Source organism: Podarcis tiliguerta, assembly GCF_965153285.1.
Source record: "Podarcis tiliguerta genome assembly, chromosome: 3".
In the NCBI taxonomy this organism is placed as follows: Eukaryota; Metazoa; Chordata; class Lepidosauria; order Squamata; family Lacertidae; genus Podarcis; species Podarcis tiliguerta.
This window is the reverse complement of record NC_139536.1, coordinates 2,560,158-2,588,038: the sequence shown is the minus strand read 5'-3', so window position 1 is coordinate 2,588,038 and position 27,881 is coordinate 2,560,158. Positions and strand designations below refer to the sequence as shown.

General features: G+C 47.1%; 1 protein-coding gene across 9 annotated transcripts in view; it reads right to left on the bottom strand.

The window, feature by feature from the left end:
* Positions 1-27,881, bottom strand: part of EFR3B (EFR3 homolog B) — a 124,669-nt gene that overhangs the window by 14,670 nt on the left and 82,118 nt on the right. For all 9 annotated transcript variants that reach the window (XM_083432581.1, XM_083432578.1, XM_083432580.1 and 6 more), the window contains 10 exons: positions 24,698-24,847; positions 22,403-22,537; positions 20,531-20,609; positions 17,821-17,956; positions 15,385-15,546; positions 8,883-8,994; positions 6,296-6,347; positions 4,902-5,074; positions 3,441-3,516; positions 545-706 (listed from right to left, as the gene is read on the bottom strand). In XM_083432581.1, the coding sequence (XP_083288707.1) occupies positions 545-706; positions 3,441-3,516; positions 4,902-5,074; positions 6,296-6,347; positions 8,883-8,994; positions 15,385-15,546; positions 17,821-17,956; positions 20,531-20,609; positions 22,403-22,537; positions 24,698-24,847 (1,237 nt within the window). The remainder of the gene's footprint in view (positions 1-544; positions 707-3,440; positions 3,517-4,901; positions 5,075-6,295; positions 6,348-8,882; positions 8,995-15,384; positions 15,547-17,820; positions 17,957-20,530; positions 20,610-22,402; positions 22,538-24,697; positions 24,848-27,881) is intronic.

Genomic DNA, 27,881 nt, shown 5'->3' with positions numbered 1-27,881 from the left:
GCTGGGGAAGCCCAGCCAGATGGGCAGGGTATAAATAAATTATTATTATTATGATTATTGCAGGTTGTTGGGCAAGCTAATCCTCAGGGTCCCTTCTAACCCCACAGTTCTATGATTCTAACTCAGCCAAATAAAAGTATCAAAACATCACGTAACTATAACATTATCAAATCAATAAAATACAGAAAGAACAGCTGGTGCTGGATCAGATTAATTCTCTAAAAGCTCTTTGCAGAACAAATTTATTCTTTGTTTCACAGATTTCTAAACAGCTTCACAGCCCAAAGGCTTACAAATAAGATAAGATAAATCACAGAGATTGAACTCTTTAAAAACCGCAAAGCCATTTCTTCAATCAAAATTTCCCCCAAAATATAGAGAGCTGGGTCACACTTCAGGGAAAGCCCTTTTGAAACAGATTAAGACCACCTTAACGATAGTCATATCAGTATTGATTTGGCACCCCGTTCTCTCTCCTCCTGACCCCCCAGAAAGGCTCCCAAGTGGGTCTTGGCAGACACCCCCTCCCTGGCCCAGCCCCTACCTGCATGGCCAGCGCCAGGCGGATGAGGTCCACCACCACCTCCTCGTTGGCCAGCTCAATGCTGGTGAGCGCTAGCAGGCTGTAGATGGCCTCGTAATGCGCCCGCCCGTTGGTCTCCTCCTTGCACGTCAAGTACATGTGGCGATAGAGCTGCTGCGAGTGCTGTGGAAAAGCAGAGAGGCGGGTAAAGATATTGTCAAGTTGGAGTCTCCCCGAGATCTACCCCTCAGTGAGAAAGGAAGGAAATTAAGAATAAGATCAGCAGAAGACAAAGTAAAGTGCAGGTATAAACATGAAGAAGACCTGCGGAAGGGACATGGAAAAGACTTAAGAGCCTCGGATATAAGGTCTCCAGGTTGATGGAAAGGATAGAAAGGACTGACAAAACCCGAGACCAGGAAGAAGAGACGATGGATGAAGATTGGAAAAAGTTTAAAAAATTATTTAGAGAATTATTGTAAAATTAATGAGTGTTAGAAAAAATGCTGGAATGAAACTATTTGACTTTAGTAGAAATGCTATAAGGAATTATGTATAAATAAGTTTTAAGAATTAAGCTTTAGGGCTTTTTATGGTAAGATAAGGTTAAAATAAATTAAGGTAAATTATTGACAGAATATAGTGAAAGATGGAAAGGATTTGCTGAGATAATTAATAACTAGAATACAAAAAAGGGAGGTGCGAGGAGGTCGATGAAACAAGTTAACGAAAGATAAAGATTTGGGAATATTGGATTTGTTTTTAAAATGTTTGTTTGCTTTTGCTTTTAGTTTTGATGTATTGTGTGTTTTGTTTTTTCTCTCTTTTTTCTTTTTATTGACTTGTATTGTTTAATCCTTTTTTTCTTGTCTATTTTTGTTCGTCATTTTCTGATTCTTTTTTTCTCTGTAATTTTAAAATCTTAATAAATATCATTTAAAAAAAAAAAAAAGGAAGAGCAGAGAGGCAGTGTTCGTGAGAGAGGCATCGCCGGAGGACTTTTATATTTCCATGCTTCCGAAAACTATTTTCGCTCTATAGGACGCACCGGACCATAGGACGCGCCTTGTTTAAGAGGGGGAGAACAAGAAAAAATTCTCCCTCTCTCTGCCCAGCGCCCCTTCAGCGAAGCGGCAGGAGGCACTGCACAGAGAAGGGGAGAATTTTCTTCCCCTTGTTCTCCCCCTCTAAAACAAGGTGTTGTTCAAGGTGCGTTCAGTCGCCTTCAGGCAGCTACCTTGGAAGGGGTACCGACTCCTCTCACTCTCCAGGCTTCAGGCTCCTTTTGACCTACTCTTTGGGGCTGGCGGGGGGAAGCCCACTGCCAGCCCCAAAGAGCAGGTCGGGGAGCAGCAGAAAGGCGTGCAGCCTTCTGCTGCCCCCCGAGCTTGTGGGGCTGGCGGTGGGGGGAAGCGATGCTCCGCGAGCTTCTCAAGGCTGCCAGGGAAGCCCGGGGCTATGGCTTCTTTAGCCCCACGCACCCTCTCCAGCAGGGAGAGGCTGCACACGGCTATGGCAATAACCCCACCTCCTGCAAAAGCCCACAGGAGCCGCGCACCCTTTAAGGAGCGTGCGGCTCCTGTGGGCTTTTCTACGAGGAGGGAGAAGGGACTGACTGGCTGCGTCAGTCCCTTCTCCCTCCTGAGGAAAAGCCCGCAAGAGCCGCGTGGAGCTTGTGTGCGGCTTTTGGGGGCTTTTCCTGCCTGCCTCCCTCCTGTAATCGCTCCATAGGACACACACACATTTCCCCTTCATTTTTGGAGGGGGAAAAGTGCGTCCTATAGAGCGAAAAATACGGTAAACCACCAGCATTGTAGGTTTCCCGGTATAGAAATCTGGGGTGCGGCCAAATTTGGAATACGGCACAGTCCCGGTCGCCTCGAAAAGGGCAGCCAAAATAATCAAGGGGATGGAGAGACTCGCCGAAGAGGAAATGTTGCAGCCTTGGGGAGTTTTTCGTTTGGCGAAAAGGAGAGTTAAGAGGCAACATGACAGAAGTTTATAATATTATGCAAGGCATGGGTAGAGAAGCATCTTCTGAAGCCCTTCTTTGTGTGCCTCCTCCTTGAGAGGTCCGCACCGCAGGGTGGGAACACAAGAGCAAGGCCTTCTCTGCAGTGGCTCCCCGTCTGTGGAACGCTCTCCCCAGGGAAGTTCGCCTGGTGCCTTCATTGCACAGATGTCAAAGAGATAAACAACTACCTGACATTCAGAAGACATCTGAAGGCAGCCCTGTTCAGGGAGGTTTTTCATATGTGACATTTTAGTGTATTTTTGGTCTTTGTTGGAAGCCGCCCAGAGTGGCTGGGGAAACCCAGCCAGATGGGCGGGGTACAAATAAATTATTATTATTATTATTATTATTATTACACACCTTCAGGCACAGGGGGGAAATGTTCCTTTTTAACCATGCCTTTGGTTGACCTGATTGACATCCTATGCCCTTTTAAAATGTGTTTTTGTGTGTGTGTGCGGGATGTTTTGGGTTGTAGTTTTTATTTTTATTATGTATTTTGTGGTTTTATATCTTGATTTTATTCTATGAACCACCCTGAGACCACCAGGGTAAATAAATTCAACAAGTAAGAAGAAATAAGAAGAAGACTTTTTCTCCCTCTCATAACACTAGCATCTGTGAACATGCAATGAATGTCGGAAGATTCAGGATGTTTAGGGAAGTTTTGATGTTTTATTGTGTTTTTAATATTCTATTGGAAGCAGCCCAGAGTGGTTGGGGAGGCCCGGCCAGATGGGAGGGGTATAGGTAATATTATTAATATGGTGGATAAACGGCGTTGCACATGGAAGGTGCCATAAATGATCCCCCCCCCCCCGTTGATGTCTACCTGTCCACCTGGCTGGCTCACATCCTTCCACCTGCAAGTCTTGCAAACCCACAAGCACCTTTCCCCCATACCTTTTTCATGAAGACAGTATCCTGGCGAGAGCACTTGTCCACTTTCAGCTTCAGGATGGAGATATCACTGATGGTGCTGTGCGGGGAAATGGCAAAGGATGAAATGAGAGGCAGCGTGGCATAGTGGTGGCAATGCTCCTGGGCCGTGTTCAGAAAGTGGTAGTGGGGGGATGAGTGTTCAGACCCCTGGGCTCTCACTTGTGGGGTGCCTCAGGGTTCTGTCCTCTCCCCCATGCTTTTCAACATTTACCTGCAGCCGCTGGCAGATAAATAGTGGTACCTATTTATCTACTTGCGTTTTGGCGTGCTTTCGAACTGCTAGGTGGGCAGGAGCAGGGACCGAGCAACGGGAGCTCACCCCGTTGCGGGGATTCGAACCGCCAACCTTCTGATCGGCAAGTCCTAGGCTCTGTGGTTTAACCCACAGCACCACCCACATCCCTAGATCCCTGGGTAATCCTCCCCCCAAAAAGCTCAACGGCTATGGGCAAACCAACCCCCCCCCCAGCTCAACAACACGGAAAAATACGGTAAATTGCCGTGTTGGCCCTTTGCGAAAAATAAGTGGGTTTTGGGTTGCAGTTTGGGCACTCGGTCTCTAAAAGATTTGCCACCACTGCTCTGGGGTCCTGCTGCAAGTCCATGAAGTTGGCCCGGGCTCCCGTCTGTTAGAATATTCTGTTCCAACTTAAGGGACAGGCATGATTGTTGTACGTCACATGCCTGTTTACACTCCAGCACAGCTTGCTCAGAGCTTCTGTTTGTGTACAGCTTTTGCTTTTAGCTGCTTGCTTTGGACATGAAGGGGAGAAGACATGTTTTCCTTTTGTCCTGATGTATGCTGAATAAGTGGGAGGCGGGTGACGCTGTGGGTTAAACCACAGAGCCTAGGGCTTGCCGATCAGAAGGTCGGCGGTTCGAATCCCCACGGCGGGGTGAGCTCCCGTTGTTCGGTCCCTGCTCCTGCCAACCTAGCAGTTCGAAAGCACGTCAAAGTGCAAGTAGATACATAGGTACCGCTCTGGCGGGAAGGTAAACGGCGTTTCCGTGCGCTGCTCTGGTTCACCAGAAGCGGCTTAGTCATGCTGGCCATATTACCCGGAGGCTGTACGCCGGCTCCCTCGGCCAATAAAGCGAGATGAGTGCCTCAACCCCAGAGTCGGTCACGACTGGACCTAATGGTCAGGGGTCCCTTTACCTTTGCATGCTGAATAAATTGCTTGTAAATATGCTCAACACAGCCTCTCGCTGCCACTTCTGTTTCGCAGTTGAGTGCCTGTGCTCAGCTTCTGAAGCTAGGGTTGCAGTTTCATGCTGATCCTAGGACTGAAGATTGCCTGGCACACCGGCTGGTGGTCTGGGGCCAGCTGGGGGCTTTCCTATTTCCCCCAATTCCTCGGCTGCATCCCAACACCGCCCCCCATCCTGCCAGCCCTCAAACGAAAGGCAAGGCCTGCGCACCTGATGGTCTGGAACTTGTGCTTGTTCCCGTGGCGGTCGATGAAGCTGATGAGGATCTGGAGGACAAAGAGGCGGATCTCTGCGTCCTCCATCAGAGCCGCGGACAGGAGACGGTCCAGGAAGGAGCTGGGCAGAGCTGTCAGCATGTTGCTGCACTGGAAGCCAGTGGAGACCTGCGGGATCCACAGAGATCTCCATTAAATGGCACCAACCTCATAGAATCACAGAGCCTTCCTGTTAGGTATTATGTCCATGGGCATCAAGTAAAATCATAGACTCCTCTTTATATACGCAACCACAGCGGCTGGGACAGGCATAGGCAAACTCCGGCCCTCCATAATAATAACAATAATAATATTAATAATTTATTATTTGTACCCCGCCCATCTGGCTGGGTTTCCCCAGCCACTCTGGGCGGCTTTCAACAAAGATTAAAAACACATTAAAATGTCACACAGTAAAACTTCCCTAAATAGGGCTGCCTTCAGATGTCTCTTAAAAGTCAGATAAAAGCCTTGACATCTGATGGGAGGGTGTTCCACAGGGCGGGCAACGCTACCGAAAAGGCCCTCTGCCTGGTTCCCTGTAGCTTTGCTTCTCGCAGCGAGGGAACCACCAGAAGGTCTTCGGAGCTGGACCTCAGTGTCCGGGCAGAATGATGGGGGTGGAGACGCTCCTCCAGGTATATAGGACCGAGGCCGTTTAGGGCTTTAAAGGGCCTCCTGATGTTTTGGAACTACTATTCCCATCATCCATGACTAACAGGACCAGTGGTCAGGGATCATGGGAATTGTAGTCTCAAAAATATCTGGAGGGCCGGAGTTTGCCCGTGCCTGGGCTAGGATTTTAATAGCAACGAATTGGAAAGTTGATAGCATCCCCACAAAAATGGACTGGCAAGCGAAAACAATAGAATACTTACAACTTGCCAAAGCGACAGGGAGAATAACAGGAAATCCAATACCGAAAGTTAATAAATATTGGATGATATTTAAAGGATATCTTTAAAATTACAGTGACAGTGTTAATCTCCTGGCAGCCCTAGAATGAATCTTGAAATTTAGAGAATGTACATAGTAAAAGCTTACGGATATAAAATGGGAAACCAAACTAATGATAATGAAATGTGTATAGCTTAACAAAGTGTAAAATAGCACAAGGAGAAGAAGTCAGTGTCTAGGATGTCTATGTTGTGCTGTGTATTGTCTAAGTTATATGTAAATTAATGTAAATTGATGTATAATAAAGGTTGTTTTTTGTTACAAAAACAAAACAAAACTTTTTAAAAAAAATAAATCAAGAGTTGGATCACCGCGGCTCAGTTGCAACACAATGCCATAGGGCAACTCTCCCAGATTCTGGGATTAATGAAAAAAACACACCATATTGCTTACCTGGAGGAGGGATTTCAGAAGCATGATCTGCGTCAGCCGATTCCGATTCTCCCTAAAAAGGCAAAACTTGAGATTAAAACCCGGCGGTGGTGCTGTTCGCACTGAGAAGCTAACTCAGAATCACAGAGCGGCGAAACAGAATTTCCTTAGCTGAAGGGCGCAAGGGAACAAAAGAAACAAGTGCCTCCTTCCTCATTTTCTCTCTTGCAGTGATAGTCCCTACGCCACACTGTCTAGGAAAGCGTGCAATTTTTCTAACGGTATCTTTATTTCTCAGGCGGCATATCTGCTGCAGCCGTTACAGGGAAACTTCCCAGCACTGACGGACAAATTAAGAAACAGCCTTTTCGGTAAATTCGCTAAAACTAACGCCACAAAGTCTGCAGGTTAACTATGCTCGTGAAGCCTTTTCTAAACAATTAACAACACGAAGACCAGTCTACTAGATAGCACTGCAATTCTTATTGCATAATATACATAATTTAGTACAGCAAAAGCAAAATGTGTACACTTGTAAATTCTCTAATATATTTGAAATCAAATGAACACACGTCTGTCAATCTTTGAAAGTCCGTAAAAGTATAGTAAGTCTATAGTTGAAACAAAGTAATAGATGCTATCCTGTGCGCTAAGCAGTAAAACTTTTTAGGCGCTGGAATCTATGTAACATATCCTTATGACCACTGCTCCTTGTGCATTTTTCTAATCTATGGGAAATTAAAAGACGCCTGCTTCTTGGGAGAAAAGCGATGAAAAACCTAGACAGCATCTTAAAAAGCAGAGACATCACCTTGCCGACAAAGGTCCGTATAGTAAAAGCTATGGTTTTCCCAGTAGTGATGTATGGAAGTGAGAGTTGGACCATAAAGAAGGCTGATCGCCGAAGAATGGATGCTTTTGAATTCTGGTGCTGGAGGAGACTCTTGAGAGTCCCATGGACTGCAAGAAGATCAAACCTCTCCATTCTGAAGGAAATCAGCCCTGAGTGCTCACTCGAAGGACAGATTGTGAAGCTGAGGCTCCAATACTTTGGCCACCTCATGAGAAGAGAAGACTCCTGGAAAAGACCCTGATGTTGGAAAAGATGGAGGGCACAAGGAGAAGGGGACAGCAGAGGATGAGATGGTGGGACAGTGTTCTTGAAGCTACCAACATGCGTTTGACCAAACTGCGGGAGGCAGTGGAAGACAGGAGGGCCTGGCGTGCTCTGGTCCAGGGGGTCACGAAGAGGCGGACACGACTAAACGATTAAACAACAACAACAACAATGGGTTGTGCTGAAGAAGATTCCAGCGAAACGGTCAGATTATCCGGGATCACTGTCCTACGTTGTTATTCACTCACTACTTCAGCACCATGAACGCCTAAAAAGTTTTATTCTTATACTTTTACGGACTTTCAAAGATTGACAGACATGTGTTCATTTGATTTCAAATATATTAGAGAATTTACAAGTGTACACATTTTGTTTTTTTGTTTTTGCTGTACTAAATTATGTATATTATGCAATAAGAATTGCTGTGCTATCTAGTATACTGGTCTTTGTGTTGTTTGTTGTGTTAAGTTTGCAACACAGGGGTTTGTTGTTCTGTGTTTCTAAACAATTGGCTTGATTTTTAAATGCTGGTTATTTTTCCCAAAATAATTGCAATTAATTTGAGTCTTGAGTTGGAGGAGTGAGTGGCTGGGGAGACCCCGTCCTCAACCAGTCAATAATTCTCTTTTCCCACCCTCCAATGTGCAGAAAGTTGTTTTTTTCCCCCCTGGCTGTCTTCAGCAACCAAAGACTTGCTAAGGCTCCAGCCTTTTATAGAGAGATGTGGCTGTTATTTCCAACTTTCCATCAAAACATCTATCGCCTTTAATTCTCATTTTCCCAGCTCCCAGATAGAGATCTAAATAGACGTCTCCTATTAGTGCAAGGTAAGAGCTGTTTATTTTTAAACAGAAACGAGAATGGGGACCATTTTGCTAAGTGCTTCCTGGCATCAGACAGAGCAGAGACATCTTGAGGAATGTGGCACTTAAAAGTTAACGTTTTGGTGGACAGAGCAGAGAATCTCTCCAGGTATTTGCAAACACTTAGAGAAATGGGCTTCTAAATTTGTCCTGAAGGTGGACTTTTAGTGCCCACAAAAACGGCACCCTTAAGTAGCTATGGGCCATAATGGTTCTGCTCTGTCTCCAATGTCGGAGGCAGCAAACTCCCAAATACCAGTTGCTAGAAACGGCAGGAGTCAGAGAATTGCCAAGTTGGATAATAATAATAATAATAATAATAATAATAATAATAATAATAATTTTATTTATACCCTGCCCTCCCCGGCCAGAGCCGGGCTCAAGGAGGCTAACAACAGTAAAAATTACAGTAAAAACATAATGGGGGGGGGAACCCCAATTTAAAATACAGGTTAAAATGCAGCCTCGGATGGGGTACCCTGGGGTCATCCAGCCCAACCCGCTCCAACAGAGGATTCACAGGCTGTGGGAAGAGGATTTGGGGTGGGGGGGGGAGGCAAAGGAGAGAGTAAAACCAGTCGGAAGGAAAAAGGGGTAAAGGGGGGAGAAGGAGAAAAAGTGTCCTCACCCAGCTTTGCCCGTGTCTAGAGGGTGATGCAGAGAAGGTAGAGGGACTTTGCTCATGATAAAAAGCATGACCTCCGACCTTTGATAGGTGGGCAGGGTGCTGGCAAACGAACCTAAAGAAAGACAGCAGGAAGAGAGCATGCAAGACGGTCCAGATTCGAGGGGGGGGGAGAGAAGATGGGGGGTGAACGGACAGGCAGGCGGGCAGAGAGGGTGCAAAGGCCCGAGGCAAGAAGAGGAGGGGGGCATTGTTTTTTTCAGGCCAGAAGCATTTCAACAAGATGTCGTTTTCCTGCTCTCCCACCAGCCATGGGGGGGAAAGGATCATAGAATCACAGAACTGTAGAGTTGGAAGGGCCACCCCGGTCATCTAGGTCATCTAGCCCAACCCCCTGCAATGCAGGAATAGCGACGGTCCCGGTCCAAACTTGCACCGCTAACTTTGCCATGAAAAATAGCTTGCAGATGGGGCAGTTTAACCCAGATGCAGAATAATAATAATAATAATAATAATAATAATAATAATAATAATAATAATTTATTTGTACCCCAGCCATCTGGCTGGGTTTCCCCAGCTACTCTGGGTGGCTTCCCACAACGTATTAAAATACAGTAGTCTGTTAAATCTTAAAAGCTTCCCTAAAGAGGGCTGCCTTCAGATGTTTTCTAAAAGTCTGGTAGTTGTAGTTCTCTTTGAGATCTGGTGGGAGAACGTTCCACAGGGCAGGGCGCCACTACTGAGAAGGCCCTCTGCCTGGTTCCCTGTAGCTTTGCTTCTCACAATGAGGGAACCGCCAGAAGGCCCTCGGACCTGCACCTCAGTGTCCGGGCAGAACGATGGAGGTGGAGACGCTCCTTCAGGTCTACTGGACCGAGGTCATTTAGGGCTTTCAAGGTCAGCACCAACACTTTGAATTGTGCTTGGTAATGTACTGGGAGCCAATGTAGGTCTTTCAGGACCAGTGTCATATGGTCTCGGCAGCCGCTCCCAGACACCAGTCTAGCTGCCGCATTCTGGATTAATTGCAGTTTCCGGGTCACCTTCAAAGGTAGCCCCATGTAGAGTGCATTGCAGTAGTCCAAGTGGGAGATAACCAGAGCATGTACCACTCTGGCGAGACAGTCTGCAGGCAGATAGAGTCTCAGCCTACGTACCAGATGGAGCTGGTAAACAGCTGCCCTGGACACAGAATTGACCTGCGCCTCCATGGACAGCTGTGAGTCCAAAATGACTCCCAGGCTGCGCACCTGGTCCTTCAGGGGCACAGTTACCCCATTCAGAACCAGGGAATCCTCCACACCAGCCCGCCTCCTGTCCCCCCAAAACAGTACTTCTGTCTTGTCAGGATTCAACCTCAGAATGGCGATTTTTGGAGCAAAGGAAGCTGTTTGTAGGAGCACCCGAAAGAAACTTCCATTTGCCGAACGAACGGCAACCCTGTGTCACTCCAAGAACCAGCCCAGATTTCAACCATGTCAGAAGTAATGGGTGCTGGTGTGGAGCGAAGCAAAGGCATCTGCTTAGAGAGGACCCCCAGATCAGTTGCACAGGGGTAGGAGTGCGGAAAATAATGCCAATAGACTTCACATCTGGCAAACAAGGCATGTCAAAAAAGCCCCGGACACAAAGGAGGCTTAGTTTGGTCAGAATCGAGTCCACACTTCCAGAGCTAATGTGAAACACAGTTGTACTTTGGTTTTCAAACAGCTTAGTTTTCAAACGTTTTGGCTCCCGGATGCCGCAAACCCGGAAGCAAGTGTTCCAGTTTGCGAACTATTTTTGGAAGCCGTACGTCCGACTTTCCTGCACCGGATCATAAGCCGTGCTTTGGTTTCTGAACATTTTGGAAGTCGAACGGACTTTTGGAATGGATTCCGTTTCACTTCCGAGACACGACTGAACATTCCCTCTTGTAAATGAGCCGCTATAGCCTACAGAGGGCTTTTAAGACTCATCTACCCAGGTACTAGGGATGTGGGTGGCGCTGTGGGTTAAACCACAGAGCCTAGGACTTGCCGATCAGAAGGTCGGCGGTTCGAATCCCTGCGACGGGCTGAGCTCCTGTTGCTCGGTCCCTGCTCCTGCCCACCTAGCAGTTCGAAAGCACGTCAAAGTGCAAGTAGATAAATAGGTACCGCTCCGGCGGGAAGGTAAACGGCATTTCCGTGTGCTGCTCTGGTTTGCCAGAAGCGGCTTAGTCATGCTGGCCACATGGCCCGGAAGCTGTACGCCAGCTCCCTCGGCCAGTAAAGCGAGATGAGCGCCGCAACTCCAGAGTCGTCCGCGACTGGACCTAATGCTCAGGGGTCCCTTTACCCTTTACCTTTACCCAGGTACTATCAGAAACCCGAGGGGCACAATGGTTGCCAGATGTGACCTCCCCAACTCCCCACTACAATTTTCAGACGGCTCCAGGTTTAACCTCCACCAGGGCAGGCATGCTGCACAAAGTCCCCCCCCCCTTTAGTGTGCGCACTCAAGAGTGCAGTCACACCTCATGTTACGTCCGCTTCATGTTATAGTGGTGCCCCACAAGACGAATGCCTCGCAAGACGGAAAACCCGCAAGACGAAAGGGTTTTCCGTTTGCAGAGGCGCTTCGCAGGACGAATTTCCCTATGGGCTTGCTTCGCAAGACGAAAAATGACGAAAAAATTTGAATTTTTTTTGCTCCAAAACCCCTTATTTTGAATCGCTAAGCTGCTAAAAGCATTTTAGCAGCAAAACCGCTAATCCCCCACCCCTTAAAAAGCCGTTTTTAGCCCTTAAATCGCCAATAGCGCTAATAGCGCTACTCCGTCAATGGGCTTGCTTCGCAAGACGAAAAAACCTCAAGACAAAAAGACCCGCGGAACGGATTCTTTTCGTCTTGCGAGGCACCACTGTATGTTCTTTCAGATTACATCCTGCAGCGACCCGGAAGTACCGGAAAGGGTTACTTCCAGGTTTGCCGCTCGTGCATGCACAGAAGTGCAAAATGACGTCACCTGCATGCGCAGAAGCAGCGAATCACAACCTGCGCATGCGCCTACGCACCACTGTGGGTTGCACTCTTTTCATGTTGTGAACGGGCCTCCGGAATGGATCCCATTCGCAACCAGAGGTACCACTGTACTCTTCTTCCTGCAAAGCCTAGCGGCTTAAAATGCAAAAGAATCCATGAGATTCTGAATTATGGGGTTGTGGGTTCGGGTCCTGCATGGGACAAAAGATTCCTGCATTGCCGGGGGTTGGACTAGATGACCCTCGCGGTTCCCTTCTATGATCCTCCAGTGGCATCTCTTTCCCTTCTTTCTCTGTCTCCCATCTGCTTTGACTCTGGCGATTCCCAAGCTTATCCTGACCTCTGCTGGCGGCATGAAGGCAAACTCTGAAGGCACCTGCTTTCCTTCCTTCCTATCTTCCTCCAGTGGTAGAAACTCCTGTCCCATGCACTTCCGATGGATTTATAGAGACACGGAAGGGTTAAGAACATGAGAAGAGTCTGCTGGATCAGGCCCATCTGGTCCAGCATCCTGTTCCCACAGTGGCCAACTAGATGCCAACTACATTGGCTCCCAGTACATTTCTGAGCACAATTCAAAGTGTTGGTGCTGACCTTTAATGCCCTAAATGGCCTCAGTCCAGTAGACCTGGAGGAGCGTCTCCACTCCCATCGTTCTGCCCGGACACTGAGGTCCAGCGCCGAGGGCCTTCTGGCGGTTCCCTCCCTGCGAGAAGCCAAGTTACAGGGAACCAGGCAGAGGGCCTTCTCGGTAGTGGCACCCGTCCTGTGGAACACCCTCCCATCAGATGTCAAAAACAACAACAACTACCAGACTTTTAGAAGACATCTGAATGCAGCCCTGTTTAGGGAAGCTTTTAATGTTTGATGTATTTTAATATTCTTTTGGAAGCCGCCCAGAGTGGCTGGGGAAGCCCAGCCAGATGGGCGGGGTATAAATAATAAAATTATTATTATTATTATTATTATTATTATTATTATTATTATTATTATTCCCATTATGGGAAACCCACAAGCAGGATTCGAACACAAGAGCGTTATCCCTTCCTGGAGTTTCCAGGTGCTGAGATACAGAAGCATTTCTGCCTCATCCTCTTTTAAAGCCACCCAGGTTGGTGGCCATCAGAGCTTCCTGTGGCAAGGAGTTCCACAGTTTAACTCTGCACTGAACGTAGACCCATTCAAATCATTGCACCCCAGCTAATATTTTTGGTGGGGCTACTCGGGGTCAGCCTGAGCCTTCTCCTGGGCTGGGGTTGTTCTGTCTCCAGAAAGATACGTGTCAGGAGTGCATGCAGGAGCCGGGCCCTGTGACCAGTAGGGCTTCGCAGGACTGGGGCCTTCCTAAGTTTGTTCTGGAGAGGCAAGGTGCGGCCGCACAGGTGAGGCCGCTTGGTAACTCACTGCACCTGGTGGCAAGAGCTGGGAAAGGATATAAGGTCAGCAATTCCCTTCGGCTCTTTGCCACAGCCACACGTTCCCTGCCTTGCTGTGTTTGGCTTCTTGACTCCTGGCTTCCTGACCCTCGGACTCCTGGCTTCTGGACTCTCATTCCTGCTCCCACCCTGCCCTCTTGCCCCCGTCCTCTGCCAGGACTTCGACCGCCCATAAACCGGACCGTGACAACACGAGGGCGAAGCTGATTCACCCTTGTGCCTCTGGGGACAGATTCTGACCTGTCAGTTAAGGATTCGTCTCTCGATAACTCGGAGGAGCAAACTAGCTGATTTTTCTATAAGCGATTTCCAAAAGGAAACCCACCCAGATTTCCAAGCAGGCAACTTAATAAACAGTTTAATACTGATTTTCACTTTACAGTAGAGGCACAAGTCTCCCTTCTGATTCTTCGTCCTTTGTCCCGCTGCTCAGTTGAGTTTTACTCAAGTCCTTACAGCCTGCATGATGCATTGACTGTTTCATTTGCCTTGCCCGTGTTCTTAGTTATTATTATTATTGTTATTTTTATAATATTTTTAAAATCTATTGCTATTGATTTTATTGCTAGCCCCCTCCCTCTACCCCCAGGTGGCTCATAAGCACAGATGGCAGAGAAATCAACAGAATAACAGTATTGTAGATTCAGAAGGGATCCCCAGTGGTCATCTACTCCAACCCCCTGCAATGAAAATGCTTAGCTAACGTATCCCTGACTTTATATTAAGAAATTTTATTTAAAGGAAAGTGTATAAGAGGGATGTTATCATGGACTGAATGTCTTAAATAACCTTTTTCTATGTAACCAATAGATGGAAAATCAGAAGTCCTTATTTTTCTTTATTTCTTCTTTTTCCATTCTCCCTTTTGTTTCTTTTTCCTGTTCTTCTCTCTCTTCCTGCTTTTTTCCTCTTCCTTTTCTCTTTCCCCTTTTCTCTTTTGTCGCTGCTTACATCTGTTTCTTTTAAATTTATATCAAGTTTTCTACATCTTACTGTATTTGGAAAAACCTTAACAAAAAAATTAAACAAAAAGAAAGAAAGAATCCCTGACTGTTGGCTCTCTGACCTCTGTTTAGAAACCTCCCATGAAAGAGTCTGTCCCGCGGTCAAACAGCTCTCGCCCTCAGAAAGTTCTTCCTAATATTTATTCTTCCTAATCTGGTTCTGCTTGCGTAGAAATGCAATAGATCTACCCCATGGGTAGGCAAACTAAGTCCCAGGGGCCGGATGCGGCCCAATCGCCTTTTCAATCCGGCCTGAGGACGGTCCGGGAATCAGCGTGTTTTTACATGAGTAGAATGTGTCCTTTTATTTAAAACACATCTCTAGCTTATTTGTGGGGCCTGCCTAGTGTTTTTACATGAGTAAAATGTTTGCTTTTATTTAAAATGCATCTCTGGGTTATTTGTGGGGCATAGGAATTCGTTCATTATTTCTTTCAAAATATAGTCTGAGGGACAGTGGACTGGCCCCTTGCTGAAAAAGTTTGCTGACCCCTGCTTTAGGCCAGGGGTAGGCAAACTAAGGCCTGGGGGCCAGATCTGGCCCAATCACCTTCTCAATCCGGCCCGCGGACAGTCCAGGAATCAGCGTGTTTTTACATGAGTAGAATGTGTACTTTTATTTAAAATGCATCTCTGGGCTATTTGTGGGGCATAGGAATTCGTTCATTATTTTTTTCAAAATAGAGTCCAGCCCCCCACAAGGTCTGAGGGACAATGGACCGGCCCTCTGCTGAATTTTTTTTGCTGGCCCCTGATCTACCAGGTTCAAACTTCCTGCAACAATGCGCAGACATGGGCCTTTCACATTGCAGTTTCCCGAAAGTGCGGATGAAGTTCTCCGATAAAAAATATAACCTGAGCCAGACCATTGGTTTGAATGGACCAACTGGTCCATTCATAGCAGTGTTGACTACACTGGCTGGCAGCCACTCTCTAGGAATTCGAGCAGAAGAATATCTGGCGATGCTGGGAATTGAACCTGGAGTCTCCTGCATGCAAAGGACCCTGAGCTGTGACCTTTCTGGCTCAAAGGGAGGAGGAGCAAAAGCCTTGGCCTACCTGTGGTCTTGATGACGGCCTCCTGGAACATTCTTTCTTCGTGCTCCTTGATGATCTTGGTGCCTCCGGCGATGGCGCAATCGTAGCTGCCCGTCAGGGCGTAATCGATGCTCAGGCGGAGCTGCCTCAGAAGTGTGTTGAAGACCTCCAGCACGGTTGGCCCTGGAAGAAGCACACAGAGCGTCGGAGTCTCGCCTGCGATTCCCGCAGCGCAGGGGGTCAGACTAGAGGACCTTCAGGGGTCCCTTGTAGGAGTTCAAATATCCAGAGTGCGGGGGGTCAGGTGGGGTTGCTATGAGGAATTACAAAATATGGAGCAAGCCATTGTGTCAGTGATGAAAGCATGGCGTTGACTGGGTTTAATTCATGGACAATAATTTCTGATCAAATCCCACAAGCCTCTCCATCTCTGCCATTTGCTTTCTCGACACCTGACGCCTGACTTATATGCAGAATTCATCATGTGAAAGGCTGGGCTGGATGAATCCCAAGCCGGAATTAAGATTGCCGGAAGAAATATCAACAACCTCAGATATGCAGATGACACAACCTTGATGGCACAAAGTGAGGAGGAATTAAAGAACCTTTTAATGAGGGTGAAAGAGGAGAGCTCAAAATATGGTCTGAAGCTCAACATCAAAAAAACGAAGATCATGGCCACTGGTCCCATCACCTCCTGGCAAATAGAAGGGGAGGAAATGGAGGCAGTGAGAGATTTTACTTTCTTGGGCTCCATGATCACTGCAGATGGTGACAGCAGTCACGAAATTAAAAGACGCCTGCTCCTTGGGAGAAAGCGATGGCAAACCTAGACAGTATCTTAAAAAGCAGAGATATCACCTTGCCAACAAAGGTCCGTATAGTTAAAGCTATGGTTCTCCCAGCAGTGATGTATGGAAGTGAGAGCTGGACCATAAAGAAGGCTGATCATCCAAGAATGGATGCTTTTGAATTCTGATGCTGGAGGAGACTCTTGAGAGTCCCATGGACTGCAAGAAGATCCAACCGATCCATTATTTAGGAAATCAGCCCTGAGTGCTCACTGGAAGGACAGATCCTGAAGCTGAGGCTCCAAGACTTTGGCCACCTCATGAGAAGAGAAGGCTCCCTGGAAAAGACCCTGATGTTGGGAAAGATGGAGGGCACAAGGAGAAGGGGACGACAGAGGACGAGATGGTGGGACAGTGTTCTCGAAGCTGCCAGCATGAGTTTGACCAAACTGTGGGAGGCAGCGGAAGACAGGACAGATCCTGAAGCGTAAATCTGTTCATCACAATTACTTTTCAAATAGTTCATATATTTACTCCAGTCCTCTAAGAATCTCTGACTCCGCACGTTTCGAATCCTTCCTGTTAATTTATCTAATTCTGCATAGTCCATCAACTAAGTCCATTCTTGCACTTCGTTACTTTTAGCCCAGTTTCTGGTCTTATGAGGGAGCGTGGTGTAGTGGTTAGAGCGTCGGAGTTCATATGCCCCTACACACCCATGAATCTCACTGGGCGTGACCTTGAGCAAGTCACCGAGCTTTCAGGATAACCTACCTCGCAGGGGTATTGTGGGGGTTCAGTGAGGAGGGGTGGGGAGAACCGAACCCACCACCTTGAGGTCCTTGTAAAAATAGCTGGGATGGATAGGCAATAAATGACTTAAAAATAACTATAAATACCTCTCCAGGCTAACTTCCCCATCAATATTTCCCATTTATTTGTCTGGGATTGATCTCTGACAGTTCAAGAAGGACACTGACAAACTGGAACGTGTCCAGAGGAGGGCAACCAAAATGGTCAAAGGCCTGGAAACGATGCCTTATGAGGAACGGCTAAGGGAGCTGGGCATGTTTAGCCTGGAGAAGAGGAGGTTAAGGGGTGATATGATATCCATGTTCAAATATATAAAGGGATGTCACATAGAGGAGGGAGAAAGGTTGTTTTCTGCTGCTCCAGAGAAGCGGACACGGAGCAATGGATCCAAACTACAAGAAAGAAGATTCCACCTCAACATTAGGAAGAACTTCCTGACAGTAAGAGCTGTTTGACAGTGGAATTTGCTGCCAAGGAGTGTGGTGGAGTCTCCTTCTTTGGAGGTCTTTAAGCAGAGGCTTGACAACCATATGTCAGGAGTGCTCTGATGGTGTTTCCTGCTTGGCAGGGGGTTGGACTCGATGGCCCTTGCGGTCTCTTCCAACTCTATGATTCTATTCTATGATTCATAAGTGCCTTGCCAGTGATAATATCATAAGAATAGTGGCTTTAAACTGCAGCAGTGAGTTCCACAGTTTAAACACGCAAAGAATGGCTTTCTTTGGCCTGTCCCGATTCTTCCGACACTGCTATACTTTGGAGTAGGCGGGTGGCTAGAGATTTATCTGCCGGGAGCAGGCAACGCTCTGTCCTCAGACAGCACCGTCTTGGGGGTCGCACCCTGGCTCCTTACCGACCGATCCGGAGGCTGCGATGACGGCGGCCTCCGACAGGACCTCCACGATCCCGGCCCGAACCGTGGCCGCGCTCCTGCTGTTGGCATCCAAGTGGCTTAGAAGCTGCTGGATCACGAGGTGAGAGTGCTGAGGCTGGAAGAGCGAACGGACAGAGGGGATGAGGGGAGAAAAGAACCTAAGATCGTGACGATGTGAAAATGTGGGTGTCAGACTTCGATTTTGTCCTAATGGTTTCTTTTTTTTTTAAAAAAAAGATGCTTTTTGTTGAATTTTCTTTAACATACGTAAAGGTAAAGGTACCCCTGCCTGTATGGGCCAGTCGTGTCCGACTCTAGGGTTGTGCGCTCATCTCACTTAAGAGGCCGGGGGCCAGCGCTGTCCGCAGACACTTCCGGGTCACATGGCCAGCGTGACGAAGCTGCTCTGGCGAGCCAGTGCATCACACGGAAACGCTGTTTACCTTCCCGCTATAAAGCGGTAGCTATTTATCTACTTGCACTTAGGGGGCTTTCGAACTGCTAGGTGGGCAGGAGCTGGGACCGAAAGATGGGAGCTCACCCCGCCGCGGGGATTCGAACCGCCGACCATACGATCGGCAAGTCCTAGGCACTGAGGTTTTACCCACAGCGCCACCCTCGTCCCTTTTGTTTAACATAAACAAAACAAAATAAATACAGTAAAATTCTACCATCGTATGTCCACTTACTCCTTCTTTGGAGGTCTTTAAGCAGAGGCTTGACAACCATATGTCAGGAGTGCTCTGATGGTGTTTCCTGCTTGGCAGGGGGTTGGACTCGATGGCCCTTGTGGTCTCTTCCAACTCTATGATTCTATGATTCTACTTTCTTGACACTCTATTGAGCACAGACTACCCTCCCTCCCTTCAACAGGCTTTCATATTAATCTTTCATTTTTCGCAGATTCTTAATAACACATCATTCACATCGTAAGATTTATTTTAATCCTACTACAGTCTTTAAACTTCTACAGTTGTTACTTATGCACCCCACAAATTTACTCCACTCTCATCTGAACTTTGTTTCCTCTTGCTTACAGTTCCTGGGGGTCAGTTTTGCTAATTCCACATATTCTACCATTTTTGCCCGCCACTCCTCTAAATGTTGGCAATTCCTGAGTTTTCCATTTTAGGGCTACTAAGATTCTGGCAGCAGTCGTGGCACACATGAATAATCTCTGGTCTGCATTTCTTATTTCATCTTCTATCAATCCCAGCAAAAAGGCTTCCGGATTTTTTGGGAAAGTGTGTTTGAACAATTTTTTCAGTTCATTGTAGATCATATCCCCAAAATTTTTCATTTTCTCACATGTCCAGCACATGTGATAAAAATCTCCATCTTTCACTTTACATTTCCAGCATGCTTGACTGCTCATTCTATACATTTTTGCTAGTTTGTCAGGTGTTAAATACCATTGTCCTAATGGTTTCAATATTAATCGCATTTGACCTTCTAGGCAGAATGTATTAATGAATGATTCCTGCATGCTTGCATTTTGTAACCTTTATGCTTTCCTTATGTGAAGAAGTAATCTTATCTGGCACCAATGGCCAGCCAGGATGTTTGCCTATGTCTATTTTGTTAAGGCTAGAGTTCAAATCCAGCATCTAAGATATGGGAGTAAGATATGGGAAATGAATGTCAACAGTCCCTGCGGAAGGCTTGGTTGCCAATGTAACTGGGGTTAGAGTGCAATAGTTGAAACCAAATGGTTTGGTAACTGAGGGCAAGTTGATATTAGTGTGGCAGAGCCCTAGGACGTGCCGATCAGAAGGTCGGCGGTTCGAATCCCCGCGACGGGGTGAGCTCCCATTATTTGGTCCCAGCTTCTGCCAACCTAGCAGTTCAAAAGCATGTCAAAGTGCAAGTAGATAAATAGGTACCGCTGTGGCGGGAAGGAAAACGGCATTTCCGTGCGCTGCTCTGGTTCGCCAGAAGCGGCTTAGTCATGCTGGCCACATGACCCTGAAGCTGTACGCCAGCTCCCTCGGCCAGTAAAGCGAGATGAGCGCCGCAACCCCAGAGTCGGTCAGGACTGGACCTAATGGTCAGGGGTCCCTTTACCTTTACCTATGCATGTTTACAGGGGGCAGGCAGGTGTGGGGGACTCCCCGGTCCTGAATGGGACAACTGCGGCCCTGAAAGCCAACAGAGCATTTCTAGCTAAAAAGCTGGTCCAATGACGGATGGAGTCAAAGAGTACTGCCTGTCCTGTCCTTTTGTTTTACCTGGACAGGTAAGGTCACACCCACATTCAGTCACATGCAAAGGATGTTCCAGCCAGGAAGAAACAGGAAGTTTTCAACTGGCTGGCCCAAACATTCCCCTGCATGTCCACTCTAGGAAAACGAGGAATGTTGTACTTGACTGCTTCTTATGTATCATATCCCACAACTGCCTTCTGCAGTTCCACAGCTGAACCGTGCACTGAAGAAGAAGCTGTTTCTTTTGTCTGTAGCAAATCTCCGGCTGCATCGCACGCTTGTGAGTTTTAGCGTTGCAGAAGAGGGAGGCAAATTTTCTCTACCCTCTTTTCGAATGCCAGGCATCCTTTTATATTCTTCCGCCAGGAAGCAGGTGGATTCGCAGGACCCCGCAGGGTTGAAACGACGTATGTTTGTGTGTGCAGAGGAGCTCTGCCCCTCGGCAAACTAAAACCCGGACGAGCTTTTCTTTCAGCGACTCTCACCTGGATTGAGTACATGATGATCTTAAAGCAGCGGATGGCGAACGTCTTGGGCTCCCACAACGTGTGGTTGTCCAGGTGGCTTTTGGGAAAGAAGGGAAAGGACACCATTTAGCATGGACTACATGGAAATGGCGGAAATGACTGGCAGAATCCGAGACCAGGGAGAAGAGTCGATGGAAGAAGATTGGAAAAATTTAAAGTATATTTACAGAAATACTGCAAAATTAAGGAATGTTAGAATAATATTGGAATGAAATTATATGGTTTTTAGCAGAAATGTTATAAAGAATTAAGTGAAAACTGATTGTTAATGGGCTAAAGTGGAAAATTTAAAGTTAGACTGTGTTAAGATAAATTATAGAACAAAAAATTGAGAAAGAGGGAAAGGATTTGCTGAATTAGCGAATTTGAACTAGAATACAAAAAAGGGAGGTGTGAGGAAGTCGAGGAAACAAGTAAATGAAAGATAAAGATATGGAAATTGGATGTGTTTTTAAATGTTTCTGTCTTTTTTGTTGTTTTGGTGTATTGTTTTCTCTTTCTATTCTCGATGTATTGCTTGTTAATCTTTTATTGGTTTTTTTTTTTCTTATACTTCTTTTTTGTAACTATAAAACTTCTAATAATTTTTTTTTTAAAGGACACCATTTAGCAGAGGCACCCAACAAACATCTGGATTTCCTGCTCTCTCGCACAGCTGCCAGAGCATCTGGAGGACAGTCCCTGGTCCCAGAGTGTCAGGCGAGAGGCCATGGCAGGTGGTTTCAGGAAGGCAGATAATTGTGGTTGCAGGAAACCAGCAGTCGAGATCTGAGCACGACTCTCCCCTCCTGTGGCTTCAAAAAAATTCTACTGATGCAGCTAAGAATAGTATTTACTTTATGAGTAGAATCATAAAGTGTTGAATCTGGATGGAGCCTGTGGTTTCAACCCCTGAAGTTGCGCCTGCTTCTTCCAAATGTGGGAATGTTCAGGGAGGCAAGAGAGGATATATTGTTTATTAATATCCTTCCTAATTGGCGCTAGCAAGTTCTATAACTTAGCAGAGTTTTACATTCCCCTCTTAAACGCACAGCGGATAACTGGTCGCAGGCTTGTTTAAGCCCCTTAATACTAGATTCCTGGTAAGTCCCCTTATATTCCTCTTAAAAGAAAAAACACACGCCGTAATCTTGTTCAAAGTACAGTGGTACCTCTGGTTGGGAACGGGATCCGTTCCGGAGCCCCATTCGCATCCAGAGCAGAACGCAACCCACGTCATTCGCTACTTCTGTGCATGCGCGTGACGTCATTTTGAGCATCTCTGCATGCGAGAGCGGCAAAACCCAGAAGTAACGCATTCTGTTACTTCCGGGTCGCTGCAGAGCGCAACGCGAAGCTACTTCAACCCGAGGTATGACTGTATATAAAAGAAGTTTACTCACACATTCAGTTCACAGATGGATCCCTGAAGGCCTACTTAGTTACAAAGGATATACATGTGGATCTACCCCATATGGGGGGTTAATCCCAGTGCCTGCAGACTGGAAGTCACTCCAGTTCACAAGGCGAAAGGAAGATGGAAAAAAGAGGGAGAAGGGCTGCGTGCCTTGTGCTTTTGTTACCTGCACAGGTAAAGTCACGCCCACCTCTAGTCACATGCAAGAGGAAGGATGCTCCAGCCCAGAAGGAAACAGGAAGTTCCGACTGGCTGGGCCAAACATCCCCTTGCATGTCCACTCTAGGAAAACAAGGAATGTTGTACTTGACTGCTATCTATATATCACATCCCACAACCCCCCGCTCTTCTGGTTAGGCAAACCGACCCCCCACCCCGATGGGACCACTGAGGCAAGCTCAATGGGGAGCAACGCAGGATCGTCGAGGACTTACATGAGGACAGGTTTGATGGCGTTTTTGATGTTTCCGTAAGCCGCCCTGCCCAGTAGCTCCCTCAGGCATCTCTCGGCCAGTTCTGCCGGGTTCTCTTTCTCCTTCTCGGTTGTTTGCAAGGGAGATGGAGAACGGCTAGAGGAGAGAGCAGAGACAGATTCAATTCGGACCCAGGTCTGGAGACTTGCACAGTGCAGAAATGCACGGCCACAGCTCTTTCTGAGTTTTGTTTCCTCCAAATGTCTGGAGAATTTATTTCATAAAATTTATACACCCCTGTTGGGGTGCTGCCGGGGAGACGGGGGCATCAGGCAGGCCCCCAGCTGGCTCCAGCCACCGGCCGGCAGCCGGACGAACTCCGGTTCCCAGAACATCATCAATCAATGACTCGAGCCTCCAACACGTTCAGAAGCTGAGCACACTCTTATCAGCAGAGTGAATAAATCTTCTCACAACGGAAGTGGCGGACAGAGACATGTATAAGCATTATTTGCAGGTGTTTATTAGGCATAGTTCAGGAACAAAGGAAAAAACATGTCTGCTTCCCTTCATGTCCAGCAAAACAGCAATATAGCAAAAGCAATATGCAACGGAAGTTCCCAGCAGACTGTGCTGGAATGTAAACAGGCATATGACACACAACAGTCATGCCTGTTCCTTTTAAGGTGGAACAGAACTATATCCTTACATCCTTCCCCTTTCCATGTAACCTGTAGTACCTGTGGTTCAACCCAGTTGCAACCTCTGTACATAAACCTTAAGTTGTTCTCTGTTAACAACCTTAGACAACAGATTTGCAGGAATTTCATTTCCTGTAGGACACCTGAATAAGCCCCTTCTGAATACAGAAAGCCCCAAATAGAATAAAACAATAATTTTTTTTTAGCAGGCACTGAAAAGTTTACTTCGAAGGCACCATCCTGATTTCAAGAGGCAGGGAGTTCCAAAGGATAAATGCTGTCACAATAATAGATTTATTTCCTACATAATGTCCATCGGTATCAGGTGGCACCTGCAGCAGTGACAGCTCCACAGATCGAAGAAGTCAAGTGGGTGTATTTGGCATAAACTGATCTCGCAAGTAAACTGGCATGTTCCCACCCAGGCCCTGCTGAAGTAAACCTACAGCCACGTGGCACCTAGAAAGACATATTCTTGGGAATGTGGAGCAGGAAGAAGCCACCCAGCTGCAGACATTTCGCTGCACAAGCCATCTGTCGTGGTTCCTCAGAGGAAAGAGGCAGGATCAAACCCAGCATACAGAGACCCAACGGGTACCCTCCTCTGGGTCATTCTGCGACCCAGCTGCACTGGAATGAGGGGGTGAATGCAATCCCACCCCAGGCACAGATGCGGAAGGATAACATCCCACCTCGCCCCCAGCGGAAGCTGATTGGAATGAAGCAAGACAGAACAGTAACTCACCCAGAGATGCAGAGGACCACCTCCAGGAGGGATGGAGAATTTGGGGCTCACGGGGACACAGGAAGCTGCCTTGGAGATAGACAGTCCACTGGCTCGCAGAGCCCACTATTTTCTACTTTGGCAGCAGCTGCCCAAGGTTTTGGGCAGCAGCCTTACCTGGGCATACCTGGTGATGCTGAGGATCATACCTGGGGCTTTTCATGTGCAAAGCACAAGCCACGCCCCCTTTCCCATAGCTGTCAACTTACAGGTTTGAAAATAAGGGGACAGCAGCCTCGAAAATAAGGGATCAGCAGCCACAATAAAGGATTTTCAGGGCACAGGTATGTTCAACTTCTGAGCCCCTCCGAGCCAAAAGCAGAAAGGCCAGCCAGCAGCCAAACGAAGCCTCAAGCGGTGGTTCCCACAGCGCAGCAACCCGGCAAAGGGGATGCAGCAAGGAAAACCACCGTCACCTCTCCGCTGGGAAGCGCTGAGCAAAGGCGAGTCCCCAGGCAAAGCGGCCGATTTGATCGGCACAAGGCATGCAAGCTCCACCCCCCAGTCGTTCTTAGACTCCTTATTGGGTGAGCAACGCAGCCAAGCAACACAGTTGGAGCCTCCCTCCTCCCTGGCCGGCAGGGAGGGAGGGAGAGGAGCTGCTTCCTTTGAAACCTGAGAGATTTAAGGGGCATCATCAATAGGGACAGCAGCGGGACACGGCGCTGGGATAAGGGACTGTCCCGCCAAATACGGGACGGTTGACAGCTATGCTCCTCTCCTTAAAGGGGCCCAGACTTCCCCTCGAGTGCCATTGGGGGCATTCCTGATCTAGCTGTTCTTCTGACAGCATTCCCACTCTAGGATTCCCCTGGGCGGAAAGTTACTCACCTTTCAGTCTCCTCCGCGTGCTGAAGGTTGAAGAGCAGCGAAGGGACAATCTTATCCATGTGCTGGGGGTCCCAAATGTTGGCCTGAAGTTCATCGTTCACCGTCTTCCGCACCACACCTTGGAGACCTTTTATCCCAGACATCCGGATTCTGAAAGAGAGAGAGAGAGACTTTTTTTGCTGCCTACCTGGAATTCTGGCCTCCAGCTCAGCCTCTCCCAAACTGGCTCCCAGTACGTTTCCGAGCACAATTCAAAGTGTTGGTGCTGACCTTTCAAGCCCTAAACGGCCTCAAAGGCCCAGTATACCTGAAGGAGCGTCTCCACCCCCATCGTTCAGCCCGGATACTGAGGTCCAGCGCTGAGTGCCTTCTGGCGGTTCCCTCGCTGCAAGAAGTGAGGTTACAGGGAACCAGAGAGAGGGCCTTCTCGGTGGTGGTGCCCGCCCTGTGGAACACCCTCCCAGCAGATGTCAAGGCAATTAACAACCATTTTACTTTTAAAAGACAACTGAAGGCGGCCCTGTTTTGGGAAGTTTTAAATGTCTGACGCTGTATTGTTTTTAATATTTGGTTGGAAGCCGCCCAGAGTGGCTGGGGAAACCCAGCCAGATGGGCATGGTATAAATTATTATTACTATTATTACTCATCTTCTCATCTGCCCCCAGCTCTCAGCTACATAACTATTTCTAACCTGAGAGTCTTAGGGAATGGAATCACAGAATCACAGAAATGAAAGGAACCTCAGCTAAAACATCCATGGCAGGTGGCCATCCAAGCTCTGCTTAAAAAAAAAAGGTACCCCTGCCCGTACGGGCCAGTCTTGACAGACTCTATGGTTGTGCGCCCATCTCACTTAAGAGGCAGGGGGCCAGCGCTGTCTGGAGACACTTCCGGGTCACGTGGCCAGCGTGACATCGCTGCTCTGGCAAGCCGGCACCAGCACAGCACATGGAAACGCCGTTTAACTTCCCGCTATAAAGCGGTTCCTATTTATCTACTTGCACCTGGAGGTGCTTTCGAACTGCTAGGTTGGCAGGCGCTGGGACCGAGCAACGGGAGCGCACCCCGCTGCAGGGATTCGAACCGCCGACCTTTCAATTGGCAAGCCCTAGGCGCTGAGGCTTTTACCCACAGCGCCACCCGCGTCCACTCTGCTTAAAAACTGAGGTTGTAAAAAAAATCTGTTTCCCTTTTTTTACATAAGAGATTAATAACTTCTCTGTTATTAGATCTCCGGGGAATATGGGGAAGGCTCTTTTGCAGCATCTCACTGATCCTAAATCTGCCGAAGTAAAAGCTGGACCTAGAAGCATCTGTTGGTTAGAGTGTGGTGCTGATAATGCCACAGTTTGCAGGTTCAATCACCACAGAGGACAGCTGCATTTTCCTGCATTGCAGGGGGTTGGACTAGATGACCCTCAGGGTCCCTTCCAACTGTAAAATTTTCGACAGAGGTTTTTTATGTTCTAATTTGTGGGCTTCGCAAGAGTCATCAGGCTGTTCTTTGGTTGGTATGATAATTTGCTTGAGTTGCCCATCCCTATAGAAGGAAGAAGCTGTTAGAATTCCTGCTCCGTGATTGCAGTCATGCGATTGTTGTCTTTCACATGACGGTATATATTTTGACTCCACGGAGTGGGAAGTGACGGAGACAGGATGTTTGTGTTCCTGTGTTCCGTGAAGTGGGACTATTGTCCTTTGTTCTTTTTCTCTTTGCTGTCTGATGATAGAGAGAGAGGGAGCCATGTTGCAGTGCTCCGTGTGGGTTTATATGTAAATAAAGTAGATTAGCCAAAATGCTGAGTTGGGAAGACTCTGCGGATCCCTAAGTGTGCTGGTGTCGGTTGGCATCTGTCGCTGTGATGTACAGGATGAAGAAAGCTAATGAAGCTCCCGAACGATCGACCAGGAGGGAGGGAACATGCCAGTTGGGCATGTGTCTTTGCCAGGGTCCTACTCGAGTGTAGGCTGAACTCCTGACAGAAGCTACCGCCAAAGAAGAAGAAGATTGGCAAAACAAACTAAAGAGCTATGCATGACATAGTACAGTGGTGCCTCGCAAGACGAAATTAATTCGTTCCACGAGTCTCTTCGTCTAGCGGTTTTTTCGTCTTGCGAAGCAACCCTATTAGCGGATTAGCGCTATTAGCAGTTTAGCGGCTATTAGCGGCTATTAAAGGCTTAGCGGATTAGCTGCCAAAAGGCTATTAGCGGCTTAGCGGCTTAGAAAAAGGGGGTGGGGAGCGGAAAAAAAATCTCAAGACTCGCAAGACATTTTCGTCTGGCGAAGCAAGCCCATAGGGAAATTCGTCCTGTGAAGCGCATCGAAAAACAGAAAACCCTTTCGTCTAGCGGGTTTTCCGTCTTGCGAGGCATTCGTCTTGCGGGGCACCACTGTACAAAATTTGAAACCCAAGAAAGAAAAGGACATTGTTGTTTTAAAAAGGGGAAATGTTTAAGGCATATATTGCAAGCTTTGTGTATAGGTTTCTACATTAGTTGAACTTCTAAAGGTCGCTTGTAACAACATGAATAAGATGTTAAAATGGGACTGTTAAGAATATAAGATTCTATAGATGTGCATGAATAAGTATAAAATAATGGAACCAGGAGGGGGAGGGGAGGGAAGTCAATTAAGATGTATGAATTCTGGAAACAGATTGGTATAGAAATATTGGGAATTGTGGGTAGGAAGGTGGAAATATCTAAATTAATGGTTCTTATTCGCCTGAGTAGCACGGTGTTAAAACAAAAGAGGAATGTAAATGGATTAAATTGATGGTAATTGTATCCAGACAGGTTATAGCGAGTAATTGGAAAAATGCAGAAGAGCTGCGGGTGAACCAATGAAGGAAAAAATTGAAAAATATTACAATCTTAGAATATCTAACTGTGAAGATACATTAAATGAAAGGGTTTAAGGTCAGTGAGAAGGAGGAGGATTGGTTTGAGAAAACTAATTGAATTATTTGGGCAGGTTTGAACAACTTGGGGCAATTAAAATGTTAAAAGTTAAATAAACCTTGTGGAGGGAGAAGTGTTAAGGTATATAGAATTGTACATATGGTTGATTTGGATATGTTATTATTGATTATGTATATCCAATGTATCAGCTCCCTGTGGGTTTTCACTGGATGTGTTTTGGTTGTTGGTAAAAAGAAAGAAAGAAAGAAAGAAAGAAAG